Source organism: Pezoporus wallicus, unplaced genomic scaffold (genome assembly GCF_028554395.1).
Source record: "Pezoporus wallicus isolate ANWC-B61680 ecotype Strahan unplaced genomic scaffold, APGP_CSIRO_Pwel_v1 contig_8108, whole genome shotgun sequence".
Taxonomy (NCBI): Eukaryota; Metazoa; Chordata; class Aves; order Psittaciformes; family Psittacidae; genus Pezoporus; species Pezoporus wallicus.
Window position 1 is genome coordinate 1,692,589 of NW_026638088.1, and position 13,432 is coordinate 1,706,020.

The following is a 13,432-nucleotide window of genomic DNA, read 5'->3' on the forward strand; positions in this document are numbered from 1 at the left end:
CTGGCTAAGGGAGCCAGCTGCCTAGGTTAGCTGTTCAGGATCTGAAAATGGCAAGCCTTTAAGAGCAAAGAGCCTGAAGAAGTCATTTATGTTAGAACAAACTCTGTCATGAGTCATTTGACTTCTTTTTCTCTTAGATACATAGTTTATGTCTGAGGCCTTCTAAGGCCTGAGTAACATCTGATACTCTTTAGGCTGAGCTGGCTCTAATAGGAGTAGAATCCTGCTTCCAGTTACAGTGTACCACTTAGAACTCTATTTAATTTGAGTCTTGTGTTTACAGGCTGTAACTATTACTTATTTGTCATTTTTATGGTAATAGAAAAGATTGTCTGTGATTCAGCCCTAGCCATGCTGTTGAATAGGTCTGTGTCCTCAGCAGCAGCGGCAGAGATGAAGTGGCCTGAGAGGGGCTTCTCCTTTTTGCCTCATTCATTTTTCTCATGCAGGTCTCTTGCCATCCCTCCCAACCACTAACTCAGTCCAGTAAAACCAGCAGAGCATTGCTCCACCTTTCTCACATGGTTTGCATTAGAGCTGTATGTAGTGGTTCTTTCCTCCTACCAACACCAAAGTGTATGCTCCTGAAAAAGACAGCCTCACCTCTTTTGCCATTTCTCTTTTCTTGGTCCTCTCCCTTTCCTTCATCTCCTCCTTTCTGCTCCCAGGTTTTTGGTTAATACTTCTGGTCCAAAACTAGTTAATTGTAGGTAGAAGATAGGATGCATTCTTCGAGTCTTGGTCACTGCTTGTGCCAAGGCCTATACAGACCTGAAAGAGGAAAGAGAAATACAAAGGTCAGGAAAGCTTTGTCCCACTCCAGAGCTTGCAGGGAAGGTGCTCAGTGCCCCACTGTTAGAAGTGATTGCACCTTAATGAAGCAGCAGGACTCGTGTTCCCTCTAGTGGCTAATTACACGGGATCCGTTTCACAGGAGCGTTTCGTTTTGCTGCCTTTGCACTTCTCTGCCTGCTTATCCTCTCATCCACATTTTTGGCTATGTTTTGTAACTCCCCCATTTCTCCCAATGGTGATATTTGCGGTTGTTTAGATTGTGACTTCAGAAAGGAGGGAAACCTACTATGCATAGATACTACCTTATATCTGCAACACAGCAGCAGGATTTAGGCTTGGAGGGAGTTTTGCACCTCTTCCACCCATGCATGCTGTATTTTTCCCATAGCATTAGCAGTAGGGGTTAAGGAAGAAGGGCTTTTCTTTGTTAAGCAGCATGCCTGTTCCTATTATAACTCCTCAAGTATGAACAGATAGGAATGTCCAGAACTGTTAGGCACCTCAAATCTGCAGGCTTGTTTAATGTTCTTGAGATAAGAGCTGGATTGCCTGGCTTTACAGATCAAACAAATATCACATAAAATGTAGTGTAGTATTTCTTAGTGATAGAGGGGGAAAAAAGCCTTACTTGCCAATGTAGTTCTTATTAGCAGCCTGGTAATGGGACACACTCTGTCATCAGCAGTACTGGTTCAAATCTAACATAAACTGCTGTAGTATTGAGTTCTTCTGAGTTTACTTTGGTATAAATAAAAGCAGAATTTTGCATTGAGAAAACAGGATATGTTACCTAACCCAAGAGTTTATTCCCAGCTTTGCCACTGCCTCTGTCTGTGACTTTGGGCAAGTTGTTTAACTTTGTTCTTCATCCAGCTGGTTTGTGAAGCAGATCTAGTGATGTCTGAGTACCTTAGAGGCTGCTTTTATACTTATGGTAAAGGAGCTAGAACGCAAAGTGCAAGAAAAATCTCTGCTGATGCCAGTGGTGTTGCTCTGGTGGACTAAAATAAGTCAGAGTGGAAAGGCCAGCAGACTGACAACTCAGTTGCACATAACTGGAATGTCTTTTGACTTCTGAATGGGAAAAAAAAAACATCTGACTTTAGAACTGAAGCCAGTTTATGATGTGTGGTAATTTGCATTGCCATGTATATAATATGAAAGCTGTCCTGTGCAGTATGACCTGACTACAGCTCTGAAGTTTACATCAATGTTTAATATCTACAGCATTCATCACTTTTAAAGCTTGTGTTATACAGTTACAATGAAACACACTTTCATACGCAGAATTCCTGGTTTTAGAAAATATTTGGGCAGGAACAGGAGACCACATCCCTTAAAGCACAAATTCACTCACGGTTTGTATTGGCAATCCCTTAGGAACAACAGAGGCTAATTCAGGATCGGTGTTTTCATTCACAGGCTTGTAGCTTCAGACATCTAACTCTGTATCTAACACAACTGAGAGACTGGGCAGTCTTTTTGCTCATGTGTGGAGCCTTCTAAACTGGAGTTGTAGGCACTTGCTGGAGACTGCTGAAAATCAGCTGTTCTGCTTTTTTGACTGCAGTGGGATCAGAATTAGCAGGAACAACAGATGCGCCTTGCATTGCTGAGCATTTTGTGATTTGCATCTGAAAGTGGTTTGTGACAGGTCAGTAACCCGATGACTGTAATGTAAAACATTCCACAGGATAAGGCCTCCTGGATAGAAGTGTATCCTTTTCCTTGCATGTCTGGGTTGTATTTTTTTAAATTGAGTTACTGAGCTGTCCAATGGCCACATTCCTTCTACTCCTGTAAAAATGAAATGACTGACAGCTTCCCAGTTGCACGTGGTCCTACTGTTTGTTGGAAGAGGAGGGGGCAGGATAGGACCCTACCACATTTTTGATGTATTATATATAGAGAATTGTATTATATAGAGAGAATAAAGATTGTGGAGCATAAGAAATTAGTTGGACCTCTTGCTAATCCAGGCTGGGTTTATATAGATCTCCACAAATTATTCTAATACCAATAACCACACCAGAGCAGAACAATGGGTAAGTGTGCTTAGAAAAGTTGTATAGTAAAAATAAGACTTTCATCGGATAAAAATAAGTTAATTCCCCTCCTCCCATTCTAGACTTGTCACAGGCAAAGAAATACCTTTGAGCAAAACCTAGCTTTTTTGTTTTGGATTTGCCATATTAAGCAATTTCCAAAGTACAAAATTGCTGCTAATGGAAAAGCGAAACAAATCTGGGATTTGGAGCTAGGGGAGTATTCGTGCAAGTAATTAGCTGGTACAAAAGGAGCATTCATCTTGAAATGACAGATAAGTGCTAAGGACAGGATTGAAACTGTAAATATGTTAGCACTTTAAGCGAGAGCACAGCTTCAGCACTTGTTAGACTCATCAGCTGCTGTAAACAATATGGATCTTTGAAATGATCTCTGCTGAGATCTCAACACATTGGATAATGATAGAGTTGTTCATTTTTGCTTCTTCTGTTTTGTTTTTCCTTTCAGAAAGTACTTTCTGCAAAGAATAGGCCTGTGCTGCTGCCAGCACACACACTTCTCTTTCTCCATGAGCAGACCCAGCGAGGGCTGCAGGGTCCCTGTGGGGAGTAAAGAACAAGCCTGCAGAGCTGGGCTCTGCCTTTCCCAATTTATGCATGAGCAAGGAACAGTATGTACAGCTGCGGTACAACTTTCCTCTCATGGCTGTGCCTCTACCCAAGGCTAGGAAAGGCTCTTTGAGGTCACCCAGGCTCAGTTCACAGTTAGAACGCTTCTTCAAGTATAAATTTAAGAGGCGAGCTGTTCAGGTGGTGGTAGCAGTTTCTCTTGTGTAGCTTTGCAAAGGGTTAACAGGGAGTGGGCTGTAACAATGGAGGGTTTCATGGCGTGAAAACTGCATGCAATAGAAATTAATCTGAAACCAATAAATCCCCTTTGCAAAGGACACTATAAAAAGCTTGCATGCCACGAGAACTCGCAAACGCTGACCTCGCCGAGGTTCTGATTGGTGACCTACAAGTGAAAAGCTCCATGAGCCATTTGAGTCTCTGCTATTCATCTCTTCTCTCAGCTTGCTGTCTTTAAATAAAAAGGACAGATCCTCAGCAGCAGGAATTGGCTCAGTTCTTAGGATCAGCTGAGTTGTGAAGCACAAAGTGGTTTTCCTTCAGTTGGGTCCCACGTTGGCTAGGTTTCCTTAAGTGTTTGATGTTAATCTAGTGTTGTTATTGATTCCCATGAAATGTATGTGAAACTGAGGTGCTGAAGGCTTGTGTGACTTTTCCAAGATCAAAATTTGGGAGTCGAGGTATCCGATCCGACTGCCCTCCTTACAGTCACTGAAGTTGTGCTGGAAAGAGCTTTCCCCCACAGGCACTTCAGGAGCAGTGTGTTAGACATTTCTCATTGGAGTGAAGGGGCAAGGTTTGCTTGGAAATAGGAGCCACAAGGTGCAGATCACTGGGGGCTTCTTAAAAAATGGGTGATAAGATGGGACAGCAAAGTAGGGATGGCGACTGGCTGGGTGTTGTGAGAACCTTCTGGAGGGGTTCAGTTTGTTTGTCTGGAGATGAAAAGGAGAGCTTATACACAAGCTCACCAGCCCTCCCACCCAGCCAAAACGTGGAGGTGGGAAGGTGGAGTGTGTCTTGTGTGCTCTTCTCTGCAAGATCTCAGCTTTAAAGATAACCCCTGGGGCAGGACGCTGCTATATTAGATCTCGGGCTGTGAGCCAGCCAAACTCTGCTACCGCTTGCCGACTGACTCACATGTTGCCTGCACTTTGAATTCAGACTGGGGTGTTTGCAGACAGAACCAGCTATTGTTTTGGGCACAGTCAATTATAAAATGTGCTCCTTTTCTGTTTGCCAAATGAATACAAATGCTTTCTTAGAAGATCTCCTAAGGAAGAAGATGCCTTGGGTACCTTGAACAATTCCTGCTGGCAGTGCTGGGTTTAGATACGCTCATTAAAAGAGGTTATGTAGTATTGCCATAACCAAAGGCTTTTCTATGGCTCTGGGGCAGGTGGGCATTAATAGTCCTTGGGTTTGGTTTTGTATAGAAACACGTCAGGCCAGACAGATAACTAGAACAGTGAGGAGTGTAACTTTTGACGTTCACCAGCAAGAATAGTTTCTTCCCAATGAGTTTGTGTATGTTGGTGCCTACAGGTTTTTCTATGTAATAACCCTATAATTGTAATACACAAAGAGGTTGTGCAAGATAGAGAGGTTCCTATTTACAGAGAGGTTTTAATGCTAGAAAACTGGATTTACCATTTCCTAATGGTCTTCAAGAGATACAAGCCAAACATTTTAGGAGCAAGGGGAGCAGAACACCTATTCTGAAGTGACTGTTACAGTTTCCTCACATAAATCTCTCTGAATTCTGTGTCTACAGGTATTCCATAGTTCCGGTTGAGCACCTTTGGCTACAGACTGGCTGACCCATCTGTCAGAGCAGGCTTCCCAGGTTTTTAAGGAATCAAGGGCTTTCCAAACTTTTGTAGCAATAAATATCCAGTATTTAAACTACTTTTAAGGAACAGCACTCTTCTTAGAGGACAGTTTTAATGGCACAAGAGCAGATGAGAGCAGTAACTCCTCATCCCTGTCTGCCTCTGCTTTTCAGACCTAAACAAAACAGGACAGTATCATCAGCTGGTCATAGAATCATCATATCACAGGATAGTTTGAGTTGGAAGGGACCTTTAAAGGTGATCTTGTCCACCCCTCTACAATGACCACAGTGCCTTGCTTCAGCTCTCACCCAGTTTAGTCACTTGCAGCCTCTAATTTGGGAAAGAAAGATCCTTTCTGGAACTGTGTGTAGAAAAGGATGCTATCTGCTCGTTTGTGGCAGTCAGAGCAAGGACACCAGATGCCTTTTGACACACACAGCTCTCTTCTCTGTACTGTGCTTCACACGGAGAAATGGCTACTCAGTCCAGCTTTAACCTCTTAGATGTCTCACTTCTTCTGGGTTTTACTCTCTGCCCACCAGACTTTGGGTATCTATAAAATACCAGTTTTCAGTGATATTTTAATCTTTTGTTGGAGATAGGATGTCTGTAAGGTTACTAGAATGGCTCTCTCCATATTTTAATGCAGTTTTCCTCCTGATTTAACATTTGAACCTTCCACCAGTTTACAGTAGTGAACTCTTTCTTTAAAGGTCTCTTGGTTTTTATGAGCCCCTGTCCAGGGTAATTTCCCAAATGCAATCCAGACTGGATAAAATGTAAGCATATTTCTGAGATGCAGGGTTGGTTTTTTTTTATAGTAAACCACACATCAGATTCACTAGATAAAAAATAATCCCAAATCAAAACTCACAGCAGGGATTTACCTCATTAGCCTCAGGTAGGCACTGGAGCATGGCAAAGAATATATGTGAAGGATGAGGGAAAAAGGGAAGTCTCCTCAGCCAGTGATGGAAATAGGGACAGAATAATGAGACAGAGAAGAGTGAAGTGCTGCAAATAGATTCATTTTCTGGAAGGAGTAGCCCTAAAGCAAAGTGCAGGCAGAAGTTGCTGTTATAACAGGATCCCAGCTAGATACCCCCCAAAATGCTTAAACCCCCCGAGTGGGGAAATGAACAGAGGGACGTGTGCAGATTAATTAGATCTGAAAAATGTTTTGACAGCAGAAGTGAACATATGGAAAGAATTGAGAGAACCCAATCCCGGTCCCCATGTGTAAATGATGCCTTGGCCATAGCTCATAAAGCAAATACAGATGCAAAAAGGAAAAAAAAAGGGGGGGAAAAAAGCCCCTTTCCTATCCCCTTCCCCCAATTAACCCCCCAATCCATTGCCAGATGGCAAATAAAAGTTTGAGCTCAATGGCTAAACGCAAGGAAAGCTCTATGTTCATTCATGCATGTTCAGCAGGAATGTGGAAAGAGATCAGCTGAATAACTCTGAGTTTTGCACCTTTAAGGAAGTGGTGCAGTTCAACTAAATATTGTGTCAAGTACACAGCCCAGTGTCAGGATATCCTGTGCCGATGCTTGTTCTACAGCTTCTCTCGCTTACCCTCCCCTGTCCAAATTCTGCTTTCTGTCCACCTCATTTCTTCTGTTGTGCAAGTCAGTGTGGAATCACACACCTGCCCTGCCTGCCCCAAAGGTTTTACCACCTGAAATTGATGGGAGAAGCATTAGGACAGGTACTGTAAGCAGAAGGTAAGAAGGGAGCAAGAGAAGCACAATAACTTACTCAGGTTATGCAGAGGAGCAGTGCTCCCAGGCTTAGTTTATCCATCACCAGCAGCAGTGAGTAGGAAGAGTGCTGATTTAGCTCAGTAATGCAGTGCCCTGCATCACATCTGCTCTCTTGACTCCCAGGTGAGCTTGCTTGCCATTAAATAGAGCTGCCTGTCAGCATAACATTTGCAAGCCTGAAGAGTGGGTTAAAATCCTTGGAAGTGTTCAGGGCCAGGTTGGACGGGGCTTGGAGCAACCCGTATCAGAAGATGTCCCTGCCTGTGGCAGGGGGTTGGAAGTGGATGAGCTTTAAGGTCCTTTTCAGCCCAAACCAGTCTGTGATTCTATGATTTTCATGTGGTTTATATGGACAAACCTCAGTCTATTGTCACAGTGATGCTGTGCCTGGTTAGCAAATTTATTCCACCTCAGAAGGGGGTGAGGGAAATGTACTGTTGCTGTTAGTTGGTGGGTAGTCAGGGTGCTTCTCTTTTGGCAAGGAAGCTGCCAGCTGGGCAGATCGCTGTGCTATTGTGATTGTATCTTATCAGTGTCTCTGCTGGCCATGGTAAAGCTATCTCAGTTCTTCACACACGGACACTGTGAACTGGACACATGAATAAGCCATGCAAGCTCTTATGAGGGCGAGTGCTGCTAAACCGTGCCCCAGCTCTGGTGCAGACTGCTTAGGTGTTGCCCGTAGACTGTTGATTCATGGCACCCAGTCCCAGCAATCTGTGAAACTGAAACAGGAGCTAAACACTTGGGCTCTTTCCATTGCCCAGGTAAACTGAAACCCCTGCTAAGCTGTCAAGTTTGCATCCAAGCAGCTTTGGGCACTGCGAGGTGCCAGCAATGGAACCCTCACAAAGCAAACTGCTTAATTATTTGATAGTAAAAGGCAACTCAGGGGAGTGCGGAGTCAAATCAACAACAAACCAACCTATATTTAGTGGCAGTGTGGCTGGACCTTAGACCCAAACATAGTTTCCAGCTGATAGATGATGTGGCAATCATAGCTGACCCTCATCCCAGTCTAAATTTGGTCTGCAGAATAAGTAATGAGTATCATGGCTGGGGCGACACACCACCCTTCACAGCAGCTGCATTGCCACTGCTGCTCCTCTTATGGCTTTGTCTGTCTGGCTGAAGCACAGCTCTGTGTGACACTGAGCTATGGCCTGTCTGACACTCAGTCTAGTCACTGAAGCAGAGTAAAAGAAGTCGCTTGGAGGTAGAAGTAGTACAGTGGCCTTATCTGCACTTGTCTCTGTTGTTACATTTGTTCCTGTCTCTGACACCAAGGAGTGAAGACCATGCTCCTGTTGTACAGGACAGGTCAAGCAATACGTACTTCAATGAGGTGTGAAGGGCTGTGCAGGACTGAGAGCTCTGTGTACCATCCACAATACAAAACTAGGGACAAACATGGAGTTTGCAACCTCTGTGTACTAGCCAAACCAACCAGGGGAAAACAGTGGGTACAGCCTATTTCAAAGAGAGGTAACTGACAATTAGAAGAGGAAACTGTGTGTCCCAGGTCACTCAGGGAATCTGTTGCAACCTTTCTGCATCCTGAATCAGTGCTTGAACCAGAAAACTACCTTGTCTCAGTAGTAAGGATCCATCCAGTTGGCCTCTGTCAGCTGAAGCTGCATGGTTTAGGGCAGAGTTTGAGCAGCCTGCTCTAGTGGAAGGTGTCCCTGCCATGGCAGGGGTTGGAGCTGGATGAGCTTTAAGGTCCCTTCCAACCCAAACCATTGTAGGGTTCTAAGCCACCAGCCTGATACCCATAGCAGTCTTCAACAAACAAATGCATAAAATATTCCTCCAAGATGAATCAGTGCTGTTCTTGTACATAGGGATAGCGAGATTCAGAAGTCCAGTGACTCTTCCTGAAAGACTTATTTGAACTCAAGTCCTGAGCTGGTGTCCTGCTCGCTGAACCTCCATCCTTCAGTCCTCTTCTCCCTCCTTCTCTGCAGTCTCACTTACAGACGCAGACAGTCAGAAACACACTCTCTGAGGTTTGATACAAACACAGAAATCCATGTTGAAACAGAGCAAAAGGAAAATACAAGCTTGTGTGAAGTTTTCCACCTTTTCACTAAGCGAATGAAAGCCAAATTTTCACACTTTGGTCTTAGGTGTGAAATTTTTGCTCAGCTCTAATATTTATCCATAATGTGTTTTAAAACTTGGCTCACTCCATTCAGAATACCACAGAGAATTGAGTTACAGATTTGGGGCTTTGTGCGTGCTGCCAAGATCTGCCCCTATAACTCAAACAAATTTAAGGGGGGGAAAGAAACCACTAGAAAAATATGGTATATGGTCCATCACATGCTTTCTTCATGCAGTCATATACCACTAAGAAGTAATGTTCTGCTAGGGCTGTGTTACATAAATATGTTCATGTCACTCCTGTAAGCACAGATAAGGTGAATTTTGCATTTCCAGGCTATTGAGTAAGCAAAAACATAAGAAAATAGCAGCCTTGCTTACAGTTCTTAGAAAAGTTTAAAAGTATTTCTGGAGCATCAGCGTTTCAAGGAGTTTGTTTATTTCCCTCAAATCCAAATACATCTCTCTGACTGGACTTCTTAAAATGATGTGGGTTAGCTTCCGTTAGGCTCAGCTTCTGCGTGTGTGGAATAGAGATGAGTGACAGAGAGGTTCTTCACTGTTGAAGAACAGAGAAATTATTACATGTAACGTTATTTATGGTATTTGCTATGAGGACTTGGAAGTGTGAAGAAAGCCATATTCATTTAAAGGTACTTCCACCTGCTGAGGTCTGCAAATCAGAACCAGTCTGGTGGGGAAGAATGTTCCCACATTTCAGTCTGTTGTGAATGGGGCAGCTTTTACATAGTTTTCTTCTGATGCTGGATCTGTGACAGCAGAGCTATATAAACCACTAGAGAGTCAACACTGGCCTGAATGGGAACCTGGGTAGTGTTTTCTGGGTAATGAAGGTGAAATTTGTGTTTCAGAGCTCTGTGTCATTCAGAAATTGAGACTGGCCTTGCACACATACACTCGTGTCATTCTCAGGAACATGTGAAGAAGCACATTTGCTGGTATGGATTTCTTACCATGTTTGGCCATAAGAATGGCAGCATTTGATCATGTGGCTTATATTGGCACAAGAAAACTCACTATAATTTCCTCTTTTTGCATAAGTAGTAAGATGAGGTGAATTAACAACTTCAGATTAGGAAAAAGAGTAAAGCCAAGCATCTCATTCCAGCTTGTTCTGAGATTCCTGAATTAGTTGTAAGTTACAATCCAAACTGGTTTACAGCAGAGCTGTTTTTCATCCTTCCCATCATTCATAGGCCAGTCATTCTTGGTGCAGTGGCTGTCACTGAACAAGCTATAAACCAGTGGTGTTGACTGGGAAAACTTACTTCATTTGCACTGGAGTCTTCCTCTCGGTTTTCTTATTGACCAAGGATCCTTCCTCCAAGTAGCCATTGCTCTCACTGGAGCATGATGTACTCCCACAGTTTGGTGAGCTTTCCTGGGTGTTTTTGTATGTGCAGGCCAAATGCTTTCAGCCACTGGAATTGTACAGTAAAATTTGAGATGATATATGGTTGTTTTCACCGTTAGTAACTCTGTTAGGTAAAAGTCCAAACATTTTGGGGGATTATCAAAATGACTGTGTGGGGAGAAAACAGCTGGGAAATTGCATTTATGCTCAAATGCCTCATCCATTTAACTTCATATACAATTTTAGAAGTACCTAAATAAAGCAAAAGCCCAAATTCTTAAGGGAATTGATGTTCCCAGCTCATTCATTTCAATGGGATTTTGTTACTTGACTTCCTTAGCCAAGGCTGACATCCCTAAATCTGATTTCTTATTTGATGTGTGCTTTTAAGGGCCTACATCCCATTAATTTTCAGTAATAATCAGCCACAGAAGTCCTGGAGTCACTACTGAAAAGCAGATTTAGGACTCTTCACGAGTGGGCTGATCTTCCTTGGCTCCCTCTGTAGTCCAAGGGAGATGGGCTTCTGTTGTGGGATGAGCAGGATTGTGCTAGTGCTCTGAGACAGATCTTATAGGAGCCCATTGGGTAGGGAATTGGAGAAGACTGGTCTCCCAGTCTAAAGGGAGCCCTTGTAAGCACTTTCTGAGGGCTCCTGGTGCCTCCTGGCATGAAAGAACAACTTGCTGCACGGTGGCTGACAGACAGTGTTAAAAACCCTTTCCATAATTAAAGTGAGAATGGTTGAAATGTCCAGCTTTCACATGCTGTGTTAAAGGAGGATCTTCCTAGAAGATAGGTTTTTCTCCGAGTTCCAGATAGGGTTTCCTCTGGGAGATCTACTGTCTTTGAAGCTGCCCTGGTGTCTTAAACGTATCCCCTGCCTCAGATCATACTGAAGAGTAGAATTCAGGCACCAGCACCAAGTGAACTGGAATGGCTACTCACCTCCCCAGCTGGGTCGCCTTTCCAGCAGCAATCCTGGTGGGCCCTGGAGAATTTGGTTCCCTGGGCCTGGGTTCCTTGTCCTGGTCAGGGTAACCCCGTTTGACTGACTCTCTCCATGGTAAGCAGAGTGTTTACTGGCTTGTATCTGTCTCAGCTTTGACACTCTAACAAAAGGTTAGAAATCATGAATGCATCCCTTTATTTCTGCTCCACAGTGCCTCTCTTTTCTTCTGTGTAAACCCTTCACTTGCCTCTTGCCCAGCCTTTAGAAACGATGATCAAATGCGAACTTTCAGGGTTTATTTATAGCCGTAGCCTTTATGGAAAGAGAGAAAAGAAATGATTAAAAAGCAATTTTACAAAATATTTTGTTTTAAGAGAGAATTCATTGTGTTTAAGTCACTGTATTCATTGTACAGTCTAGACTGGCAAACAAAAAAGATGATAGAGCGTCATTCAAATTAAGATTGTGAAATTCTTGGGGACTGGAATTATGGATTTGGATGTCAACCCTCAAACAAACTATTTCTGAACAGCAGTATTATCACTTTGCTATATTTAAGGCTTTGTTGGAGAGAGAACAGCGCACAAGGTTGATCTGATTCAGTTCTGCGATTCTAATGTTCCTTTGTTTCCTATTTCATTATAAATTCATATTTTCAATGTTCTGTTCCTCTTTGTCCGCAGAAAATTGTTGAAAAGACTCTCCTCCGGGAGTAAAGTTTTTGTTCAAACTAACAATGACCAAACTGACTTTAAACAACACAAAAACAGAGAGCTGAAAGGCAAATTAAGAGAGGGAATTCATTTAGGGCATTTGGAGCAACCTAGAATGAGTGAGTTGTTGAAAATTGCTGGCTGGGTATTTTCTTCACATGTTATTTTGCATTGCCGTGGTGGTTGCTGTGAGACCTTAATGCTCTGGATCTGGATCCTCAAAGTATGTATTTTCAAGTGGATTTAAAGATACAAGCAAGTTTTTTGCTGATAAACTGGAAAGATTGCTTTGGCATCTGCTTCCTTAGCAAAAGGTGGATAGATGGGTAGGCCAGCAGAAGATTAGCAGCAGCCAGGCCTGGTTTCCTAGTCTGGATGAGGCCTTGAGGGAGCAGTTTTCCTTTAGGGACCTCTCTACCTTTCCTGCTCCTGGTCCCATGGGAGCAGTATTAGCTGCCCAGCAGGGAAATAGGATCTCTGTGCCAGAGGTTTTGGGTTTGGGGAGATCTCACAGGGAGCATAGGAGGCTTTCATCAACCTTGTGGAGACCTGGCTTCACCCTTTGAACACCACTGCTGCAAAGCACTAGGTCTGAAAGCTGGTGTGTCACATGTGCCGTGTGCGGTGTTGGGCACCAGCAAGGTGGTTGGAGAGGTGGAGAGCAAGGGGATGTGCAGGAAGGAGCCTGAGCCAGGGTTGGGGCTCGGGATGGCAGAACTGAGCCAGGCTGCCCTCACACCTTCCACATCTGGTGGCCTCGGCACTGGGGTGTGTTCTCTCTCAAACCAGCCTGAGGAGACCTGGAGTTAGATGAGTAACAGGATAAAAATAAAACCCGTCCGAAGATAGGTTTATCTCAAAAGGCTGGCTGATCTCCCAAAGAGGCAGTAATGTGTTTTTCAGCACTGGAAGTGGTGAGAGGCCCCACAGTAAAGCAGAACATGAGTGTGTAGAGCACTTGCGGCAGAAGCAGAACATGTCCTGAGAATGGTGCTGTTTGTATCCTGTCCTCTTAGTGATGCCCAAACAGAGCAGCAGCAGCCAGTCCTGCACGTGCATGGAGGAGTGAGTGGCAAAGTCTGTTCCTCCCTTTCATGTTTCTTTGCACATGTGGGAAAAAGTGGATCTGTCTGAGACTTTTTAGATGTCTTGGTTTCATTTTCATGCAGTATCTCCAGGGCAATTGAAAAGGGGACGTAAAGCAGAGAACAGAAAGCAAAGTGACTCTTTCCATTAGTGAGAGGGCTTCAAGGG

The 13,432-nt window shown here is 43.7% G+C and overlaps 2 protein-coding genes across 17 annotated transcripts in view; one reads left to right on the forward strand and one right to left on the reverse strand.

The window, feature by feature from the left end:
- FGGY (FGGY carbohydrate kinase domain containing) overlaps positions 1 to 13,432 on the forward strand; it is a 323,114-nt gene that overhangs the window by 306,734 nt on the left and 2,948 nt on the right. The gene's annotated exons all lie outside the window — the stretch shown is intronic.
- Positions 5,704 to 13,432, reverse strand: part of LOC130599111 (E3 ubiquitin-protein ligase RNF170-like) — a 37,558-nt gene continuing 29,829 nt past the window's right edge. Inside the window, exon 5 of the mRNA XM_057409319.1 lies at positions 5,704 to 5,819. Within this exon, the coding sequence (XP_057265302.1) occupies positions 5,775 to 5,819 (45 nt within the window). The 3' untranslated portion in view covers positions 5,704 to 5,774. The remainder of the gene's footprint in view (positions 5,820 to 13,432) is intronic.